This window comes from Gavia stellata, chromosome 1 (assembly GCF_030936135.1).
Source record: "Gavia stellata isolate bGavSte3 chromosome 1, bGavSte3.hap2, whole genome shotgun sequence".
Lineage (NCBI taxonomy): Eukaryota > Metazoa > Chordata > Aves > Gaviiformes > Gaviidae > Gavia > Gavia stellata.
The window spans coordinates 123,881,183-123,903,710 of NC_082594.1; the positions used below are offsets into that span (position 1 = coordinate 123,881,183).

Genomic DNA, 22,528 nt, shown 5'->3' on the forward strand with positions numbered 1-22,528 from the left:
ATAATGATAATAGCACACTACTATCTTAATGGCTTTCCTCAAAGTGCTCCTAGAACACTTCCCCTCAAAATGTACGCGGACTGCCAGTGGTGACCCAGTTCTTACTCCTACACAGTACGCCCAACTGCAGCGCAATACAAAGGACAAGGTCATAGTAGCACCACAAGCATCTCTCAAGACCTTTCATTGCTGTGACCTCAAATTTCCAATTCTTCTTACAATTCTTCTTGGCATCACTTACTGGGCTGGTTTTAGTGGAGTGAAAGTCCTTGGGCAAGGACCTGTGGTCTGCCTGAGGATAATAACAAGAAGATGTACCTGCTCAGCTCCACAGGGTTTATTGGCTGGCCACAAACACCAGTGTTTATGTAGTCCCAGTCCTCTTTTATGGCAAGCCTGAGATTGAAGCTTACGGGGCAGCTCTGGGCCTTCCCAGACAGACCTGGAGAGCCACATGAGCCATGACTGACGGCTGCCCCAGGGAGCCACGGACTGAAATGATCCAACTTCTACCTCTCTCCCAGGTTGAGTCGATGGAAAGAGCTCAGCACTGCTGAAGAGATCTTTTATTTGGGGCCTAAAAACCAGCCACAGGCAGCCAACACGCAGCATTTGGTACCATGACCTACCACAGTACCAAATGGTACCTACTGTAGTACCAAAAGGTCACAGACGTGACCAAGACCATCTGAACAGAGCTACAAGCTTTCATTAAACATAAAATCATATAGAATGGTTTGGGTTGGAAGGGACCTTAAAGATAGTCTAGTTCCAACCCCCCTGCCATGGGCAGGGAACCTTCCACCAGACCAGGTTGCTCAAAGCCCCGTCCAACCTGGCCTCGAACACTTCCAGGAATGGGGCATCCACAACTTCTCTGGGCAACCTGAAGTATAGATTGGTTAGTGCAGCAACCACTTTCTCAAAACTGCCTAGACTGAGTTTTCAGAGCAAAGAGTAAGCTTTACCAAGTAAAACAAAGACTTATTGAGTCCGCCTTTTAATCACGAATGCCGAAAACAAATACACACTAAACAAACACAGCTCAAGATATATTACCTTTCTCCAGCAAGACCAAGATAGGCGCCTGAAGGAGAAACCAATGCCCAAATCCAACTAATTGAAAAGAGACAACCTCCAGTGTAGCATCTCCACAGCAGTGCGGTTCCCAATATCATTAGCGCTGCCTTGAGTTTTTTGCTAACAGTGATAGGATATAAATACTGTAAGATTAGACACTGGTCCGTTAGCCAGCAACACACGGGAAATTTTGCCAGGAAACAGCTGCCCATATGGGCTTTGTGTACAGATGAGCATTCCCAGATAGCAAGGCCACCTGTCAGGAACAAATTCATTTAGGAGCTAGTTCTGTCTCATTTAGGGGCAGAAATAGCAGCAGTCCCTCCCTTGAGCAAACTAAACCTTTCTCTTCTCAAATTAGTATTTCATCTTCTAGAAGAAATTCAAAGATGCTAAGAGAGTCTCCTTCTCAAAATAGCAAAATGCTGCCAGGCGAGCTCTCACTGCAGCCCTGGGGGCAGTGGGGAAGGGAGGTGGGACGCTGCTTGAAAGGTGCCCTGACTTCTGAGGGTGCCACTTGCCTTTCTAAAGCCGGGCACATGCCAGTGTCTGCACCAGCAATGCTGGTCCTCATCCTAATCATGAAAAGTGAAAGGTAGCAGTACTGGAAGCTGGATGCCACTTAACCAACTTGATGAGGAGTCAGTTGTATGACTCTCCCAAGCTATCCGCCAAGACCACCACCAAACACTCGAGAAAAGGTAGTAGATAATAGAAGAATGTGTTTTGAATGCACTGAAAGACCAGGTCAATTTTTGTCAGATGCTTAATTGCAGGAACCTGTTCTTTAGCTTCCCGTGTTCACTGCACTTTAATCATCCTCAGCTCTTCCCTTACACAGGAGAGCATATATATTTTTAAAAGAAAGGCAACCAGATAAGCAAACTGTCAGGCAAGAAGAACAAGCAGTTCATGTCATATCTTTGAAGTCGCTTCTACCACACCCAACCTCTCTAAGAATGCACTTCCTGGATATGTTTGCTTTTTCTCATAAAAAATATAAAATGGGCAATAAATGTGGGAAATGTACTTTTTCCATCCCCAGAAGCAGAACACATTTCTTGTAAATCGCGGGTTGCCACCTTCCACAACTCCAGCCACATGAGTAGCCCACAAAAATCAAAAAGCAACCCTTTCCTGAGGTTTGGCTTACTTAGACAAACAAATCAGAAACATCCTGGGAACAAAGCTCCATGTGGCTTAATATCGCTACTCGGACCCAAGCCAGAGACTCTTCTGCCTCTACTCCAACCGGAGAAATAAGTGGTGCACCTGCATCCACGTCAATAAAAGCTATTCAGCATTTTCCCGGCACCGTAAGTTTTCAGGTAAACGCTATTAGCCTGCTAAATATCTAGTGTCACTTGCCCTTGAGTAAAAAGGGGTTGTTTCTAATAACTAGTTACATCATGTCAGATCTGCCAGAACTTCCCAATACCATAGGAGAGAAAAATGAGTCAGTTATCTCAGAGTAGGGGTGCTTTCTTGTGAAATTGCCTACTGAGCTCTTGAGCCAATGAAATGAGGCTCTAGGCAGATTAAGTTATCTTCAAACACTTCAGTCTCCCCTCAGGAATTTTCTAACTTGGAGTGCCAGGAGCGCCCCTTCCAGAAGGGCACAAGTGCCGCTGAAAGCACTGCGCCGCTTGCTAAACTCCTCTCACCAGCAGCACCTACATCATGCTCAAGCACCGACTGAACGCACGCTTATGCTCTGCCACCCTTACAAGCCCAAGGTACTTTGTCCCTTTGTGAGATGACTCAGTCAACACCACCCAAGAAAGGAGTGCCAGGCAGTCGCATCGGGCTGATCTAAAGGCCAGAATATCTCACCAACAATTCTTTTTCCTGTGTAATCACCTCTTATAAAGATGGAAATGAAGTAGAAACAGTGCTATCAGGCTCCTCATAAAAAAAAATACACTACAGCAGGGTCACTTGCAGTGAGAGGTGCAGATGACAGCATCTTCAACACAATCCAGGCCCAATTAGCTGTTCACATAAAGAGGTGCCATTTCATCTTTGCATACCCTAACTAGAAATTCAATTCCATTTCTAGGCTCCATCATAATTTCCCACTCTTATCTGCTAAATGACGTACACCCTCCTCTCTCCATCACCTTACCTCAGCACCAAAAGCCATTTTTGAGACTTCCAGGGAGAGGTTTTTGCACAGAGCAGGGGCAGAGCGAAGGATCTGCGAGCACTCCCCCAAAGCACTCAACTGGCTGCAAGATAGTTTTCCTACATTTTCTTCTCATGAAATGTGCAACCAGTATCAGTGGAGTCAGACTGAAGCCATGAACCACTACAAGCCTAACCACAATGGTTTGGGTAAAGGGTATAATCTAGCCTGGTAACAGGTCAGCGGGAGTGTCCCCAGGGATGCAAGTCCCCAGGGAAGAGCTGAGAGGAGGGCAAGGCTGCACTACAGTATCACAGAATCGCTACGGTTGGAAAAGACCTATAAGATCATCAAGTCCAACCATCAACCCAACACCACCATGCCCACTAAACCATGTCCCGCAGTGCCACGTCCACACGTTCCTTGAACACCTCCAGTGATGGTGACTCCACCACCTCCCTGGGCAGCTTATTCCAGTGTCTCACCCTTCAACACAGAGGACTGCCTCACATGATTAATCTCTTTAGCAACTCTCCACAAAAGTGTCCTTCCTCTAAGTATGCACCCAGGCCCTCCCCGCATCAACAAATGTCTGGTTTCTACCACCTTCTTCAACTATCTCAGGGAATCATATCCTGTGTTCTGTTGTGTACTTCAGACCTCCATTAATAGCCACCAGCTCTCACAGTGGAAGGGACAGTGAGCAGTTCATCCCGACGCAATTTCTCTAGCCTGACATGACCCTGCAGGCCTGTCCTACCTGCTGTCAGCCGTTGCTTTTGCAGCTGAGGAGCCCTTGTCTGCTCTGTTGCTCCCTGCGGTGAAGCTCCTCCACACCTCTGGGCCTCTTCCCATCCTAACACACTTTGATCTGAGGGGACACCCTAACCGCACACAGCGGTAAGGCCGGGGTGGACAACAGGTTTATACAATAGCATAGAAGCACTCTCGTTTTTCTTCAGGTCCTTTCCTAACGCTTCATCTGCTTTTCTTGACCGTTGTTGTCATCTCACCAGCTCAGTGCTCAGCAAGGACAGTTGTGATGACAGTTCTTCCTCCTGAAAGGTGATGGCCAGCTCAGAGCCCATCTTTTTATTTGGGAAGCAAGGAGAGTCTTTTCCCCATGTGCACAGCCTCCTTTGCTCGTGCAGACTTTCACCTGTGCTAAGGCGACTGCTTGGACCTGAGCTGTAAGAACTGAGGACCAAGGCGAGCAAGTCATGAGGAAAACATGGTATTGTCAGAACTGCTATCATTCTTTCATGGACAAGTATACTTGCGGTATACTGCAATTTGGACAACCTGGTGAACTATTAACTGTTTGGGGCGCACCTACTAAATACACAGGCGATACAACAGCGTGGTGCATGATCCAAAACACCCAACCACCAGCTTCAAAACCAGCACCAAACAAGAGAAACCATAAACAGCAGGATGGGAAGACTTCATCTCATCCTTAACAAACTGACCTTCACCGGTATCACAGTATTATTGTGCTAAATCAGTTTTCTCAAGCTTGATTTAATCATCATCATTATTTGTATCACAAACAGTAACCACCAAAATTTAATTAGCATGTTTATTCAAACACAAGTTACATGAGACCCTTAAAGAAATACATCGCAACTAGGCCTCTGCATATCAGATTTTTTTCACTTCACTTGTCTACAAGACATACTTGGTTGAAACAGCACAGACTAATGAAACGGTTACGGCAGAGAATTGCATGTGATGCAAAAACAGTTTAAGAGCAAAGACCAAACAGAGAACATACTACTGGATTACAGCCCAGCATGGATTGTTCAGAAAGTGATAGGAGGAGGAAGTTTTCTCCAACAGAACACAAGTATACAGCATCATTAGTACACATTTTGCATTAATACCCATAATTATTAAAAAATAGAAAAATGTTAACTTCAAATATTACTTGGCTAGCCACTATACCTATAAGGTAAAACCATAAATGGACTAACTCTGCTTAGGAGGTGAAAAACACTAAGTCTCTGGAATTAACTAGAGCCCAATTCAGCAAACTACTTATGCATGTGCTTAAGTCCTACTGACACTAGTGGGGCTTACACATATTGAAGTATTATAATTAACATGGAAAGATTTCAGCATGCATCAACAGTTAAGTACATGCTAAATATTTTCACTGAATTAGGATCATATTCCTTAAAGTACAACAAAGTTATATACACCATGAAAGTCATGATCTTTCTCCCTCAATCTATTGTCCCATCAACAAGAAAAACTGATACAGTCCCCTGAAGAAGCATGGCTTTTCATGTTTTGTTAACAACTCCAAAAGCATGCACAAATCAGTGCTAGGGACAATCTATCTTAACTATACTTCCGGTCTTCAGTCTTTCAAAACAACAATATTTACCCGATTCGCACCAGTATAGTATTAAAACTCTACATGCAATTTGCAAGTTCAAGATCAAGGAACTTGTTTCTTCAGTTCATTCCCCAAGCGATCAATAGATTCTTAGGACTATACAGCTGTACAATAATGCCAGTGACTATATACAATCCTGTATGAGATACTGGAAGAAAGCTACTAAGTTACATAAATAAATGTTCAACTTCAAAAATATTTGATTTCTCTTGGACTTAATATTTAAGTGTTATTAAAAACACAACAAAAAAACTCTGCAATGTTGACATGTATCAGCCCTCTCTAAATAAAAAGATTTCCTGTAGAATTGTCCTTGTCCAGAAGTTATCTGTATGGCTGTTTAAATAAAAATCAGTCTTGCCGTAGCTATGAAATCCAGGTATCCAGGCAAATGTTCCACGTACTTGGGAATGAAACATTCCCATCTGCTCAGAGGAATCTGATTGTTGGGTTTTGGTTTGTTTTGGGGTTGGTTTTTTTTTTTTTACTCTTATATAACCCACTATATGATAGTGAACAAAATACTTTTGTTTCATAGAAACAACTAACATTTGCCCACACCGGGCAAATGGTCTATTTACAGATACATTAGGACTGCCTAACTGACAGTGAGTGTGAGTTGCTGAACTCCAAGAAACATGGAGCTTAAAACGGCGACACTCTCTGCTGAATCGCCTTCCCTTTCAGGATACGTCTTATCTGGAGAAGAGAAGACAAAACACATTAGTATTCATCATCCTAAAGTGAGTCATAATCTGAAAAAAACAACCTAGACCCAGTTCTGCATTCCTCATTTATCTGAGCCTAGGTTCTGAGTTCAGTTACACCAGAATTGATCCAATTTTACAGCATTCGAACCCATGAAAGGCAACAGAATTACTCAGTTGCTTAAGTTATTAGCTTCTTGGGTCAAGAGTCACCTTTTTCATCATTTATTTGTATAGCTCCTAGGAAAAAGCTATTTTCTTCATTTGTTATTCAGGCCTAAGAATTGCCATTACTAATTATGACAAGCAACAAAAGCGTGATCTCAGGCCATACTGAGATGAACAAGAGAAGGGATATTACCTCCAGTATGTTGCAAGGTTACAAAGAAAAAACCTAGCATGAGAGGAAAGAGCTCCTGAGATGGAAAAAAGCTACAAGTGAAACCCATAATTTCAGGTCTTTGTATATTCTGCCTGATGCTGACATTAAAACTAAAGATCCCTGAATAAAATGGCATTCCTAAATCTTTTCCTTAAAAGCTGCAACTCAAAACCCAAAAGAAACTTTTAGAGAGGAATAAGGCTTTTGTGTAGATGAGGACAGATGGGAGCAGAGGAGAGGGTGGTTTGTTTTTTTACCTGTTCTCCTACAAGACCATCAGGAACCAGATGAACTGGCTGCTCGTTCTCCAAGTTTCTGGCACTCGGATCAGCTCCCTTTCGCATTAGCAGGCGCACAGCATCCAACTGACTCACCCGATACTGCAGGCTGGCAGCTACGTGGAGTGCTGTGTTGCCATTGTAAGCCTGGAGAAGACAAAGTAACTCCATGAAGGAAAAGCAGGGGCACAAGTCATAGGACACTCGCGGTGCCACACGTGCACATCCCAGATTGTATCTGCCTTCCGGAAAAATCATCGTACCTTTGCGTTAACAAAAGAGAGACAGTTGGGCAGCTCCAAGAAGAGACGAATGAGCTCCAGGTTCGCTTCTTCTGCTGCCAAGTGTAAAGCTGAGCGACCGCTTTTGCGATCCTATCAAAAAAGAAACTGTTAGTCTTCCCTGAAGGTGCTTCACCTATCCAGGGTGAACATGCAGAGAAATAAAACAGAAAGCAGAGTAACTGCAGAGCGTTGAACAAACATATTTGCACTACAATTCACTGAAAGTCAATCTGAATATATATTTTAATATGAATATCTAATGAACAATGGACCAGATCTCATTTGGCAGTAAGCTTACATAGCCAAACTACTAAATATTATACCAAGTAATGATCTGGCCCAGCACAGACCTAAACTGGACAGGGAAGCAGTTTTTAATTAAAATTTGCAGTTCAAAACCAAGGTATCATCAGCACCCTAGTGCTACAGATACCTCGGAGTGCCCCAAACGTATTCTTACTTTTAAGACAGAACCAGCTGCAGCCAGCATAGCATCACTCTTAATCCAGAAATGAGACTGTCACCTCCCTCTTTCCCCATGGTTCATTTGCATTGATAATACCTTGTTCTGAATAAATTCAACATTCTTATTCCACTTGGGAAAATTAAGCTGTAGGGAAGCTTTCAAATTAGTCTACTTCCTTTGTAATAAAGCTGAGATATGGCATGGGAGAAAGGGACACGTTCTGCTTCCACGTTCTCTCTGGATCTGGCACTTCAGACAAAGCTGCTGTACTTACTCTTGCTTCAACAGAGGCTCCCATTTGTATTAGAGTCTTGATGGTTTCTACCAGGCTCTTGTTTCTCAGCAGAAGCTCCTGGACCTCAGGGGAGTGAGGTGGCTGACTGTTTTGCAGTTCATGCAGCACAGCATTATGAGCCAGAACAGCACAGTGCAATGCTGTCAAACCTGAACGTTAAAAAAAATCATCATTAATGAACAAATGCAATACAGAAGTATTGACTGGCTGCTTGGTTTGAAGGATGGCTAAAGGACCTTCTCTCCCTGTCAAGCCCAGGGACAGTTCCACATTTGTAAGTGACAGTGATCGCTCTTAAATGGCTTCAGATTTGGGTTGTCCATCAGCAGAGGACTTAAGTAGCAACCTAATGTGAGCTCTCCGCCAGCAGATAATAAAAGAATCCATTTCTGATACTTCTTTTTTTACAAAATGTGCTTTAGAAAGAGCTATTATATGGAAAGCGGTTCGATTAAAACAGCTCTCTGATGTCAGAGATTCTGGCTTGTGTATCCACCAACGTTATCGCTGGCACTCACACGGTTTTAACAACAGCCTATTACCACCTACACTCTCCATGCCAAACACGGCAATCACACGTAAGGGGGAAGAGGTCCTGACAGGCACAGACTAACCATGTTTTTATCTGACAGATATGCCAATTGTAATGTAATTTCAATTCTAATTGTAAATTTCAGCCTGGCAAAGACATACTCCATTTTATTGCTCCTCAACCCAGAACAACATTCACATCAGCAGCCGTAAAACATTGTAACATCCAGTAACTCTGTAAATTATAAACTCTTAACTACTCACCATCATAGTTTGTTGCCTCAAGGTCCACATACTGATTGCTTCCCATGGCTCCCTTTTGGATTGCCTACAAAAGTGGAACAGGTATGCATTTAGGACTTATCCAAACCACATATTGCTTCCTCAAGCTTGTATACAGTCTTACTGCAATGAAGTGGCAATAAATAATGGCATTAAGAGACTTATTTATTGTTTTCGTAGACTAGGGGATTCCACCAAATTACTCTAAAATGTTGGTGAGAACCTTAATGTGAAATTCAGTCTTACTTTAAGCCATTACTGTAGAGCCCTGAGACATAACCACAAGGCTACACAGAGAGAAAGATAAAGGGAGGACTGGTGTTTTCAGAGTTTCCCAAGACAAGTAATACGAATTATAAGCATTAACGGTCAGGGCAGAGCTACGCCTGCCTGGTTCTTACCTGAAGGACCTGGGCATGCCCCTTCTCAGCGCAAACATGCAGCGGCGTTCTACCCCAGCAGTCTGTGGTGTTGACTTGAGCCCCCAAGCTAACCAAGTCCTGCACAATGAGATGCTGATTGGCAGCCACAGCAACCTGGAAAGCACTCTGCAAACATTGAGAAGAAAATGTAAACTATTAGTCACCTGATCTCTAACAGGAAAGAGCAACTAGAATAAATAAAAAGCCTAGCTACCCGGTATTATTTAAGCAGTGATTATGAATACCAGGAAGCCAGGACAAATAAAGCAGAGCGCATAGTTTTACCAGCTCAAGGTGATCCCAAGAAGTATTAATAGCTCAAGGTTAATATTAGTATGCAGGATAAATCTCAGGGTTAATATTAAATAAGCATTTCACCACATCTTCCTCAAGGTCCAGACATGCAGAAGCACTCAGGTGCGCGAGGCAGGTGCAAAGGTTTCGAGCACCTCACCTGGCCATTGTGCTCTTTAATATCCAGCATGTGCAGGGCAGCCATCTTCCTTGCGAGAACGTAGGAGAGCGCCCGTCGGCCCTGGGCAACCGCAATGTGAAGGAAGCTGTGGGAAAGAGGAGAAATACAGAGTTACACCACCATACAAAGTGGGGCTCAAGTCACTGCAGATATCCAAACGTATGGGAGTGGTGTTACGTGGCCAGCTTCAGACCTCCCCTGGGTGACTAAGGCAGGGACACAGGTACCTTCTTCCCAGGGCAATTTAAAGCTTCTAAACTAGAATCTTTTTCTCCCCATTTACTCGATAATAAGTACCTGAAATTAGATGATACAAACACCTTATCTACTCAGCGTGCTGCAACTCCGTGCATTGCAGCCCCACGTGTTTCACTCGATTAGCGAAACTACTGCACTCACGACACAAACACTGCTAATGAACTGCTTCCATTACAACCCCGTGGTCCATCAAAACCCAAACAGCAACATTCCCCAACCTTCCACATCAGAAACACCGAGATAACAGCACTCACGTGTCTCCATCCGAGTCTTTTGCAAGGAACTGGTCTTGAGAGATGTTTGCCAGTTTGTTTTCCTCCTGCTCCACTTGCCATTGAAAAAACGACTTGCCCAGCTGCGTCGTGCTTCTGGCGATGTTTTGGTCAGGTAGAGAGGCATTCAAAGTAGCCAAAGAGACACTGCGCTCCAGACTACCACACATGTTATTGGAAAGCAAGCTGAAGTTCGGAGCATGGGGGCTGACGTCAGCCTGCGGGTGGGCACTGGTCAGCGGCTGGAGGGGAGCGGAGATGCCCTCTGAGCCTTCAGAGTCATTCAAGAGGGAGGAGAAACTCTGCGACGGGCAGAACTGCAGTTCGTGGCTCTCAAAGGTATTCTGCTGGTAGCCAGGAGACTGGTCATTGGCAGCAAACGGCCTGTAGTCCAGGGAGGCATCCGAAGGATAGCTCTGCGACAAATCCTGGTTCTGGGATGCAGGGAACTGGTAATGCTGCGGCGGATCAAGCATATGCTGGGAGGTGTGATCTTGGAAGGCTTGGTACTTCTGGGACGGGGAGAAAGCCTGTGTTCCCGGGCTGTCCTGGTACTGCTCGCCGGGCGAGCTGTGACTGGAGACAGTGTGCAACCAGCTAACCTGCACTGTGCTCAGAGAAACAGGGGTCGACTCGTTCTTGATGTTTATAATGTTCTGAAGCAGATCAGAATTGCTGTCATGCTTTGGGTCATTTTTATGAGTCTCCTCCATGTTATCCATAGAAGTTGGTGTCTGGGGTGGTGTCTGTCAGGAAATAAAAAAAAAAGAAAAATCAAAACAAGCTCCAGAAAGTTAAGAGGTATTACTGTATCTGGCAGTTTCTGATTACACAAAGCAAACTGAAAAATAAAGGCACAGACAAAATTACTTACCAGGAGGTGTGGGTGAACATTAGCTTGGCGTTTGAAAGACGGCCCATCAGAAAGGAGCTCGGGAGCCTTTCTTTTGCCGCTATGACCTAGTATGCTCTTCAGCTCTGCTGAAAAGAAAATGAATTTAGAATCCATTTGGAGGTTACTCTTACAATCAGCTTTTAACATCTTATTGCAGGGCAAAGAAAGGAGTTTTTACCTGTGTACTGCTCGTAGTTCACCAATCCTCCTTGTGCCTTTTGAGAAAAATCCAATTACTCCGTTAGTATAATGTTATTTCAGAAAAAAAAACAAAACCAAGAAGAAAGAAGCAGAGACTTGCTTCTATAAACATAGAATATACCTTAGAATAATCCTAGTACATGATTGTCTAACCCTAATTTAATTGCTTTTAATTAAGGTTAGAAAATGGAAAGACTTTTATGGAACTTAAATGAAAACCACCATTTTTCTTAAGGCTTTTTAAGCTATTTGTTACAATACCACAAAACTCAAGAAAATCTAGAGAAAGACACTGTTCCTTACTGAGGTCTGAGGATTTTTTTTTAAACAAAGCCAGCCAGTTTTATACTACTTTAATCCCGTGAACTTTCCCATGCAAAAATTGTCCTGTGACAACACTTCTCTAGGAAGCTCGCAAACACACGCTCAGAAAGACTGTTCCAAAAAAGAATTCTCCTTTAATCTTCCCAGAATTTCTTATATTTTTTTCTCTCTTTTCAGACTGGAGGGGTCTGCCTTTACACCGTGTGCTCCGCGCGGAGAAGCACAGCAGCACGACAAACGATTCTCTTCTGAGAAGATTCCCCAACTCCTACAACGCATGACCTCATTGCAGTTAACAGGGAGTTTCTGGGGTTTCATAACACGAACGTATCTCCATCCAAACTCCGTTTAGAAAATCAACCTTACTAAGAACATTTTTAAGTGCCTCCTTTTCCCTAATTCCTTCCCAGCTCTGTTCTTCCATTACGTACTGGAAAGGAAAAAACGCCGACTCCATCCGCATCAGAGAAAGCGGGAAGCTCGTTTCTAGCACTATCGCGTGCCTTTTTTTTTTAATCCAACTTCAGAAACCATGAAAAGCAGTTATGTCAGTGCTGAAAAATGCTGGTTACCTTGCCCTCCTCCGTGGCGGAGCCCGAGGACATCTGTTTGCTGCTCCTGAAGTGCAGCAGCAGCTCCTTCACCGAGTTCTTCACGCGGACCCCCTGGAAAGGTCCTCTGTGCTGCTTTCCCCCCGCCATGTGTTGTTCGACTGTTGAGACACCAAAACAACACCCGAATTTCAGCCCCCGCCTCCGTTTTCACTCCAAAAAGGGAGAAAGAAAAGCGGGAACGCTGGCGGAAGACCACCTAAGCCCGCGGGTTCGCAGAGGAGAGCCGAGGCGATGCCCCCCGCGCCCCCTCCGCCATCCCACAGCCGCGCGGGCCCCCCCCGCCGCCTCCTCCTCAGCCGGGGACCCCCCGCCCGCTCCCGCAAGGCTGGAAATACCCCGGCGCGGGGCCGCGCCGGCGAAACGCTCCTGCCCGAGGCGGAGCTCCCGCTTTTCACCGCTTCGGGGGGGGGGGTTAAGCCCAAAAGGGCCCGCGACCGGCTTCGCGGCGGCCCGCCCGGCGGGGAGGGAGCGGGAACCGCGGCTTCGCGCCCTCCCCCGCCGCCGCTCCCCGGGCGCAGGGGGTCGGGACCGCCGCCGGGGCACGCCGTACCTTGCAGCGCGGGGCGGGCGCCGCCCCGGGGGTCCCTCCGGCCGCCGCCGCGGCTGCTCACCGAGAGGTCCGAGTCGGAGCCCGGCGAGCCCGGGGCGGAGTGCGCCGGCGAGCAGCTGCCCTCGCTGGAGTGGGGCGAGGCCCCGTAGAAGTAGGCGAGGTTGATGGGGCTGCTGAGGGCGCCGTCGCCGCCATCGGGCGCCGCGTCCCGGCTGCTCTCCACGATCATGGCGGTGCCGCGGGGCGGCGGGCGGCGGCGAAGGGCGGCGGGCGGCGGAGCGGGAGCGGGCACGGCCAGGGCTGGGCGGGCGGCGCGGCGCACAGTGGGGGGCGGCGGCGCTGGCGGTGGCGGTTATAGCGGCTCCGCCCCCCCCCCCCCCCGGCGGGGGCGGGGGCGGGGCCGGGGCCGGGCGGGGCCGCGCTTCCCGTCAGGGCGGTGGGAGGGGGCTGCCCGCGGGGCGGGGCGGGGCGAGGGGGCGGGGCGAAGAGGGCGGTGCCGGTGCCCGCCCCGCCCCGCCCGGTGCCCCGCTGCCCCCGGGAGCGGGGCAGGGGAAGGGATGGGGCGGCGGCATCGCCCCGCTCCCCCAGCCCGGGAGCCGCCGCGGCCCCGGCGGGGTGGGGTGGGGATGATGGGGATGGGGTGGTGGGGACGGGGGTGGGATGATGGGGATGATGGAGACGGGGTTGGGGTGGGGTGGGGATGATGGGGATGGGGTGGTGGGGACGGGGATGATGGGGATGGGGTGGTGGGGACGGGGATGGGGTGGGGATGATGGGGATGGGGTGATGGGGATGGGGTGGTGGGGACGGGGATGATGGGGATGGGGTGGTGGGGACGGGGATGGGGTGGGGATGATGGGGATGGGGTGATGGGGATGGGGATGGGGTGGGGATGATGGGGATGGGGTGGTGGGGACGGGGATGGGGTGGGGTGGGGATGATGGGGATGATGGGGACAGGGTTGGGGTGGGGTGGGGATGATGGCAATGGGGGTGGTGGGGACGGGGTTGGGGTGGGGTGAGGATGATGGCGATGGGGATGATGGGGACAGAGATGGATGCCGCCTCTCACCCTGCCGTCCAAGATTGCCCCTGGAGGCCTCCCACAACTTTTGCAGCCCCCGCTCTCAACGCCCACAACCCCGAATTTCCATCCTTTTGTGCGGCTGCAGAGACGGAAACCAGGAGCATCGCCCTCGGCCTCCCGCCGCTGCTGACGCAGGCTCGCGTCCCCGCCCGCACGTAGCCCTCGCCCCAAGTACGATGGCGCGGGAGCGTTTGCCCCGCTCCTGCCAGCCCTCGGCTCCGGGGACACGGGCTTGGGAGCACGGGGAGTTTTCGGTTGTGTGTATCATGTGGGCAGCATCCAGAGAGAAGGGGAACGTGAGCAGTTACTGACAACAGAGATGAGTCATGTCCTCTGTTATCGGAGCGTGTAGTAGGCCGGGGGCAGACGCAGAAGTTATTTTGGTTTTAGGCTGCACCATACTGCGGTGGCAAAGCCTCTCGGTCGAGGCCAGCAGGGAGAAGCGGGTAAGCAATACAATGCAGAAACGAAAAGTGGGCGAAACCGTGTGCCTGCGATTACTGTGAAGAACGCTACCGAGTTCTTACCAATATTCACAGGGGAGACTTCTCAGGTTTCTACTTTTCAAACAAATATTTCTGCTTTCCTCGTTTCCACTGAGGTCACCGTCCTCTCAAATACGAGGGTGCATTTTTGCCCATGTGAGGTTGCGATTAGGATGTTTTTAGCACTGTGGCTGCCCCAAAAAACATGTAGTAAAACAACACTGTATTTCTAAAGTATATTATGCAAATTGGAGGTCTATAATTTAGATTATTATACATGTTTTAATTGTATTAAAAAGCATGGGACAGGTGCAACATGAAATTATATTAATCAGGAGGCAGGAGGGAATTATTTTATATTATTCAAATATTTCTTCCGCTGCCAGGTGAAGGGAGGGTTTCACTGGAAATTAGCTAGGCAGTTTTCTATTCCAAAGGCTGTTGGTTTATGCCATAAATTGAATTTACGCAGTCACAGTAAAATTTGCAAATGTAACCCATAAAATGAAATCAGATGCCAAGTAGTACCAGAAATAGCATCATCTAATAAAGGTAAAAATTCGCTTGCTCCCTAATCAGCAGCTATCTCCCAAGCGCGTGTTCTTACTGATTTCAGTGAACCTCTTTATGCAAGTGAGGATTTGTGAAATCAGGCCGTATGTTTTAAACATGCAAGGAGATGGTTCTCTGTTCTTCTTCAAGCCTTAGATCTCACTTACGATACCTCAGCCTTAGGTAGACACTTGAAGTGTTTCCCTGTTGAAAAGCGCTTGCTGCTCAGAGATCCTTCAGCCCCCGAACGCTCTTTGCAGGTTCGGTGGCTGATGGGAGGACCCGCAATCCAACTTTCCGAAAGCCGGTCTGACTGACCAACCTTCGCATTCGCATCCCTGCCAGGTAGCCAGGAAAGCGAGTCGTTTTAATATACCCAGGAGGGTCTCCAACTACCGCAGCAAATGGATCTTGTCTTTTAATATGCAAACAGTAACAGGAATCTGAGAAGTCTATAATCCAGAAAATTAGATTTGTCACTGTAGTTGTCTGTAATTCCCTTAAAAATGTCAAGATTTCAAACCACAAGTGGATTTCTCTCATTGTAGTCCTACTGTGCTGTGGAAGGTCCCTAAACCACACGCAGGCAGAGACAGACAGCACCTTTATCCTTGCTATTCAGTAATTATTTTGGAATGGGTTTAATTGAAGATTAGTCTCTGCGTATGAATGAAAACTATTCTATAAAACAATGTAATGAGGTTTTTGTCTTGAAGAGGGCGTGGAATTTCTTTCTCTCTTCTATTCCAAAGTTTCTACTCTACCGAAGGCTGAATTGCTGACTTGCTCTCACCTTACCGCACAAAATCCACTTCGGGCAACACTCTGATACCTCAACTCGTACTTGTTTCATCAGCAACTTCTTATTTCTTAGGTCTTCTGGCATAAATCTACTCCCAGCCAAAGCAGATTAAGACAAGTCTAATTCCACTGAGCTCTGAAACAAAAGGCTCTTTCAAAAATACACACACCCATCGGTTGCACAAGATGAGCTGGCCCCCAGCAGCCTTGTACTCTCAAAGTGCTTCCATGCAAGTTACGGGTAAATCATTGCTACATCTACAAATTGTAATTATTAATGTTGCAGACCTTGAGCATTTGTTTTTTGGCCCAAACACTACGTAATGTCTGTGGTGACCCAAACCCCGTGAGGCATCTTCAGCCTAAGAAAAGTTCCTCCTGGGCGGGGTGGTGACCAAAAGCGCTTGTCACTTCTTCTCCCGACGGGAAACCCGGCGCAGCCCCTACAGACAGCAACAAACTGGGGGAAAAGGGGATCAGCTGGGAAGGCATCGCAGGGCTGCGGTGTGCAGGTGGTTTCCGTCTGCTTTGGCCGAGCCGTAACGCAGCACAACCCATCAACCTCCAGAAGTGGAGAAGGCTGCGAGTCGAGCACGGAGGAGGGTGCCTCAGCTCCCCGAGCACTGCCCTCCCAGGATTTTATTGCAGCACCTCCATTTACTGGGATGTATCAATAATGCCAACTAGTGGACAGTATTAGCAACATTTGTCCCGAAACCTTTCTCATATACATCTGGAAACAGTGAGATGTGCTTATCTTGGTATCTCAGCCCACTGCAAAATTAAGAAACAAAATGCATTTGCTTCCAAAAACTCTGCTCCTTCCCTCTCTTCAGAATACAGCCTGGACAGGTATTGTGGAAGGAAAGCTCATCAGCCTTGGTTTCGATTATACCAATATACTTGATCACTCAAACAGCTTTGATCGCTGCTTTTGAGCATGCGACCTGTGCACACCCCCGAGCTACTCTGAAGGGATCTGAAAATTCAGCTAAGAACAACAAAAATAAATCCTGTTGTCTCAAAGCTTGCACTCGCTGGGTCGGGGTCTCACTGCAGGAGTCAGAGAGGTTGAAAGCGAACACCTTAGACTTTCACCACCAATTCAACATCTAGGCTAATCACAGTCATCTATCCCCCTTTTGCTACCCTAATCACAGCCCGCGCAGAGAAAAGACGCGCTGGACCTGCTGTGCTGGGCTTCCCTCTGCATTAGGCCTCCAGTACCCGTGTCCTTCTCACACAGAAAGAGCTGAGCCACTGCCCTAAGTCAAAGAAAATCAAGAAGCCTGCTCAGTGTTTGGGGTTTTTTTTCTGTTAAAACAGACTTCCATGTTTTCAACACCCTTTTTAATTGTAACCATGAGATTTTCTCTCATATCTGGGCCCTCATACCGAGAAGAGCATCTCAATAATGACAGCACAAATTGAGAATGAGGGAGAAATTTTGCTGCCCAGCTTTCAGCCGTCTCTGGTTCATCCTTCCCGAGACGATTTGCGTGTGCTCGCAAAGACATCCTCCCAACACTCTACGCCATCCCCTATAGCTTTGTGTGTACGTGGTCACCACTGATCGCATCCCTGATGTGACTAGTCCCTACCGCTATAGGGTCAAACGATGTGGCCCCACAGTTTACCCTCACATCCTGGTCCCAGGATGGGTAACAGTGCTCTTACTTAAGCTCAATTCTGGGATCTCTGGTGAGAGAAACCAGCTCCTTTTGGTGGAGCCTGGGCACGGTTTGCTCCAGGGCTGGTCCCTAGAGACAGCATGAGCAAGACTCTGCCAGTTGTCTCTCTCTCTGTTAGCCTCTCCAAAAAGGCATCCTACCTCCTCTTCCCCCTCAGAAAATCCCCTTGAAGCTGTAGCTCCAAGTCACACATGCAGCAGTTGAAAGGAAAAAAAACCCCAAATGAAGAGAAGATGCGTGCTGGGGAGGCCACGTGGGGCTCAGAAGGGACCAAGGCTGAGAAAGAGTTGTTACGCTGTTTGTATGCGGCCAGTCGGCTGTAAGGAAAGGGATAGCACCAGCGTGCCTGCAGCGCTCAGTCCCTGGGGCACGTACTGGTGTGAATGCTATAGGGGTTGTAGGCTTGAAATAAATAAATACCTAAATAAATCAAGCCCAGAAAGCAGAGCTTTGCCTTCCCTGTAGAGCAGCACGTAGTCGCTCTGCCAGGCATGCAGTTCCTCCTAACCGCGAGTGAGGAACACGGCAGCTCTCGGCGCAGCCCACGGTTCAGCAGGAATGGGAGCAGAATAAACATCTCTCTTCGGTTCATCTCCTAAGCAGCAGCGCAGGAGAAGGGTCAGCCTCCGGGTAAAGTGGCAGAGCACAAACTACTAGTAACAAGAACTTGGTTTTGCAACACGTTTCTGGAGCAGTATAACCTTTGTGGTATTTCTTAAACTGGAAATAAAAATGGTAGTTTACAACCCAGTTGCTTAACGCAAGTGAATATTTGCTGTATGGATGTCCAAAGTCCCTTGTTCTCCGATGGGTGTAATTAGCCTCCCGCTGCAGACTGTGAGTCGAGGTGTGCGAACACCGCCGCCACACCTCTGTACCCTTGCAGCATTTCCACACAGCACGCAAACCCTGAGCCATCCGGCGTAACGCTCGGTTTGCATTTAGAATAGCATCGAGAAAACCAGAGGTAAAGGCTTAGTAACTCTTCCACTCCTAGAGACCGCTCAGGATCGGTGTTTGCTTTAACGGTTTAGGAGAGCACACGTCAGCAGGTTGGAAATGGTCCATGACACAGTTTTGCTCTAAAAGCCAGTACAGAGGAGTCAGTGTTTCTTCCCTCTTTGCTATACTTGTATTGCTACATTTTTCCTGGATGTTGGTCACCAAGACTTGACATTCTGGGATTAGCCTGAACTTCAAAAGGGGGCATGTATAATTCTTCATATTAAAGGAAAACTCAGACTATTTGTTTAACATATGTCTTTTGGGGCTTGCTCCTTTGATCCGAAGAATGCCCTCAATTCTGCTTTTTTTCTCCCAGGCTGTTTGATATTTAAAAAAAAAAAAAAGTGGGTTGTTCCTAAGCAGATCCTTTCACACTGTGTCTATAAAGCAGCTGAAATCAGTACGGAGGAAAAGAAACCCCAACCCCAGCAAGTGTTCCAAAGCTGGCTAAGTGCATCTGATTTCTGTACAGGTAAACAGTTTCCCTGCGCATACACCTTGCGTTTGTGGACATTCCGCTCAACATACTCACTGCCCTGGTTAGTCATGTTTTCTCATAAGCTTACCTATCTCATTAGTTCATTAGTGCCATGCAGCAGGAACGCGTGGCTCAGACAGACACGCACCACTGATGTCACAGCGTGTAAACAAGGAGCAGGAGGCCGTTTCCCCATAGCAAAGGGCAACGTCACATGTCACCTGTAAAGGATACTGTGTGTACATAGATGAGGTAAATAATGCACGTTATTGCCTCTAAATATTTTCCTTGTTACAATAGTCCGGTTGAGAAAGGGAGTTAGCGCAGCTTCTTAGTGCTGGTAGGGAGTCTCAGTGTAGGTCTGAAGGGGTAAGCATCAGTTTTCCCTGTGCCTCATGCTGAAGACCTTTTTCCTCCTAACTCAGGTGACCAACCTGGGCCCAAACCTGTCATTCTGAGCCCACATTAATTTTATTTTCCGCTCTCAGGTGCAGGAGGCTGTGCTGGAAGCACAGCAGGTGAGTTAGGCGCTGGGGGACTTTGATTTCAGTCTTCCTACCTGCCACAAACTAGGACCACTTCAACCACCTGTAAAACAAAACCACTTTCTAGCAGGGGCTGCAAAGCTGTCCCAATGCAGCATCGCCACTCAACTCTTTAGTAGAGGAAGGGGAGGAAAAACTCCTTTATCTCAGTGAGATTTTTAACCCAGAAAAATACGATTTTTCAAACCGCAATCTACCGCAGACCCCACTTTCCCAGTTTCTCAATTTATGTGTAGTAATGGATAACCTAAGGTTAAGGTTGCCATACATCCAGGCTTCCCAAACGCGTGTTTTCCCACTCAAAAACATCATCCAGGCAGATTTTGAAAATTTACCCACTTCTTGGACAAGGCAAACCAGTCACATCTAGCAGACAGCAGATCTAACTGGGCTGACCAGTCCAGAAATCCCAGGCAGGGTGTCAGCACGCATGCAGATCCCCCGTGCCGTGGTTGCATGGCAAGATCAACACCTGCAGGAAGTCTCAGCACTGCTTTGCACAACCCTGCCCAGCCTGTGAGCACACCGTCAGCTCGAGGGTGCAGATGGGCGTGCAGGAGAGCCCAGGCAGAAACAAGACAACCACAGTAAAAGACACTTGTGCCATGTTAACACTGTTAACACTGCAAAGGTCACGGAAGGGAATGCCCTCGTCTTATGTCTTGATCTTAGTTCACTGTGTTTTCCAGTCTATAGTGTTTAAATGCCTTCAGTTCAGACTTCCATTCACTAGAGAAATCCCAACTTTCAAAACACGTGGCTGTCTGACCTTGGGAAAGTCCTGAAACTCAGCCGTAGAGCTGTCCTCTGTTAGTCAGACAAAAATTCAATAAACAGGAAATTTTCTCATTTAAAAAAAACACCTAAACCAAGGCAGCCAAATAAAATTATATCATGGTAGGGAAAATGTTAGGTTGCTTCCAAGCAGCAATACAAAAACTTTCCTGGTGGTTGGGATGAATCGCATATACTAGGGCAAGTTTAATCTCCAGTTAAACGTGCGCTGCGACAACATCGCTCCGTCTATGGGTCAGAATTTGCTGCCACATAAGTCTCAACCACAGATGTCCTATGTCTGCATAAAGGATATTAATATCATGGAAAGGGTACTAATACCACGTTCTTTCTCGCTTCTACAGACTTAACAGCCAGTTGCTACACATTTAGAATGAAATCCATGACAGTAATGACAAATTTACAGTAAGATGTAAATCACGCACGAGTTAGCATAAAACATCAAGAAAGCTGGAAATAAACTCTTTGATTTGGTGGGGCACGGTGCAGAGCTCTGTTCCCAGGCGTTGGCTCCCTCCTCCAGTTCTTAGCTGGGAAAAGACACCGACCGAAGCCAGACGCATCCTGTCTGACAGGACACTGCTCTTCACACAAGCTAGCCCATAGATGTTTAAGTTTCCTTTTAATTTCCTGCCAATTTCTTAAGAAGAAAGCAAGCGTAAAGGCAGCTCTCGTTTCTGCCTTGCACCTTTTGTCTCAGGAGCTTGTGACCGCGAAAGCAAAAAGTCACACAGGGGCTTCTCAGCAGCACCCTCAGGATTGAGTTTCGCTGCTCGCCGAAGCCCGGGGCTGGAAGCAAAGCCAGGTCGGGCCGCCCAGGCTGGGGCAGGAGGCAGAGCCCGAGGGAGGGATGGGGCTGTGCCTGCCCCGCCGCTGCTCCGGGCAGCCCAGGGGTGGGAAGGGAAGCTTCCCAGCGCCCAGGAGAGCTGCTGGAAGTCTGTTTGCCAGCAGATGGTCAGTGATGACGATGATGATGATGATGATGATGATATCCCAGCCACCGCCTCCGGGGCGGCAGCAGGGCTGAGGCTGCTCAGCCACCCCAGGCAGCCCCGGGGCTCGGCTGGTGTCCAGCCCCCGGCACCCGGAGGCAGAGAGCATTTCCTCCCCACACACCCCCTCCTCCTATCCATCCTATCCACTCTCCATTAAACACAACGGGAAACACGTGGCTTGCAGTAAAGAAAGCCAATAAAAGGTCTAACTAGCCATAAAGAAATCACTTGCCTCAGGAACCAAGCTGATGCTGGAGTTTTGTTTGGAGCAGAAATATGGCCTTCTTCCCAGTGTCCCTAGGTGACATTTGTCCCTGACCGCTGGTCACCCAGTCCGGCTGAGGGAGAGCCCGGGGTATCACCTTTTCTCTGCCCGCTCTGTGCCTCCAGGCAAGCCACAACCTCCCAGCTGAAAATACCTGGCTTCCACCTAAAGTACTCGCAAGCCACCCATCCCCTACACAAGTCTCCAATGACACCACGGTACAAACACGCCCCCAAATTTTGGGGGTCTCAAATCCAGAGCGCATTTCATCCTCTGGAAGAAGCTAAGTGCTGAGCTGCCCTCCCTGCCTGCCAGATACGGGCACGGGTAATGAAGCGGGGTGCTGCATAATCAACCTCATGTGGTAAGCCAGAGAAACCCTCACCAGGCGATGAAAAGAAGTTTATGGTTTGGTTTAATAAACCCCTTAGCATAACAAATTTTAAAGTGAAGTTTTATGTTCATTAAACTTGATTCTTTTCATTCCCACAGATTTTTTGCTAAATTACAAGAAAGTAGGCGTAGATCCCTATTTTTACATGTTTCCCTGCGTTGTCTCACACTGCACCGTGACAGTTTACTCCTGTCAGCTGGCAGGCTTGTATGCTGATGATGCTCTGATATTCCAAAATTACTGATGAGCTGCCAGGAAAGAAACTGTAATCAAGATTATACAAAACGCCTGCTTGTACTAACATTTCTTCCATCCAGTACTCTCTGGACTTAGCTTCCGATCCATCCATCCCTCCATCCATCCATCCTAACTCTGGAAAGCTACTACATTCTCCCCTGAAAAAAAAAAGATTGTTGCAGAGCGCATTGCCCAAAACAGCTAAGCTATTTGGGGGTATTTTGTCCCTAGATCCACTGTGGGCTTTCAAAAATCCCACCATTCATCGTGATTTCTTCACTTTGGTTATTACCCATTCCCTTCCCAAAAGCCAGCTGTTCTTCCCTACCCGACCTCAAAACACACACGGACAATTAC

General features: G+C 47.6%; 1 protein-coding gene across 1 annotated transcript; it reads right to left on the reverse strand.

The window, feature by feature from the left end:
- Positions 1 to 6,241: 6,241 nt before the first annotated feature.
- On the reverse strand, positions 6,242 to 12,901 carry NFKBIZ (NFKB inhibitor zeta). Its single transcript, XM_059824052.1, has 12 exons — positions 12,843 to 12,901; positions 12,251 to 12,390; positions 11,332 to 11,368; positions 11,133 to 11,236; positions 10,241 to 11,004; positions 9,708 to 9,813; positions 9,233 to 9,379; positions 8,814 to 8,877; positions 7,998 to 8,167; positions 7,237 to 7,347; positions 6,953 to 7,120; positions 6,242 to 6,305 (listed from the first exon to the last, which is right to left on the reverse strand). Exons 2-12 carry the CDS (start codon positions 12,377 to 12,379, stop codon positions 6,252 to 6,254), a joined length of 1,854 nt encoding a protein of 617 aa, XP_059680035.1. The 5' UTR covers positions 12,380 to 12,390; positions 12,843 to 12,901; the 3' UTR covers positions 6,242 to 6,251.
- Between the last annotated feature and the right edge of the window lie 9,627 nt (positions 12,902 to 22,528).

Coding starts and splice junctions, on each gene's coding strand:
- NFKBIZ (XM_059824052.1), bottom strand. CDS start 12,379: ATGGCGGGGGGAAAGCAGCACAGAGGACCTTTCCAGGGGGTCCGCGTG. Junction 11,369..12,250: donor CCGCCACGGAGGAGGGCAAG/GTAACCAGCATT, acceptor TTTTCTCAAAAG/GCACAAGGAGGATTGGTGAA. Junction 9,814..10,240: donor AAAGACTCGGATGGAGACAC/GTGAGTGCTGTT, acceptor TCTTTCCCACAG/CTTCCTTCACATTGCGGTTG.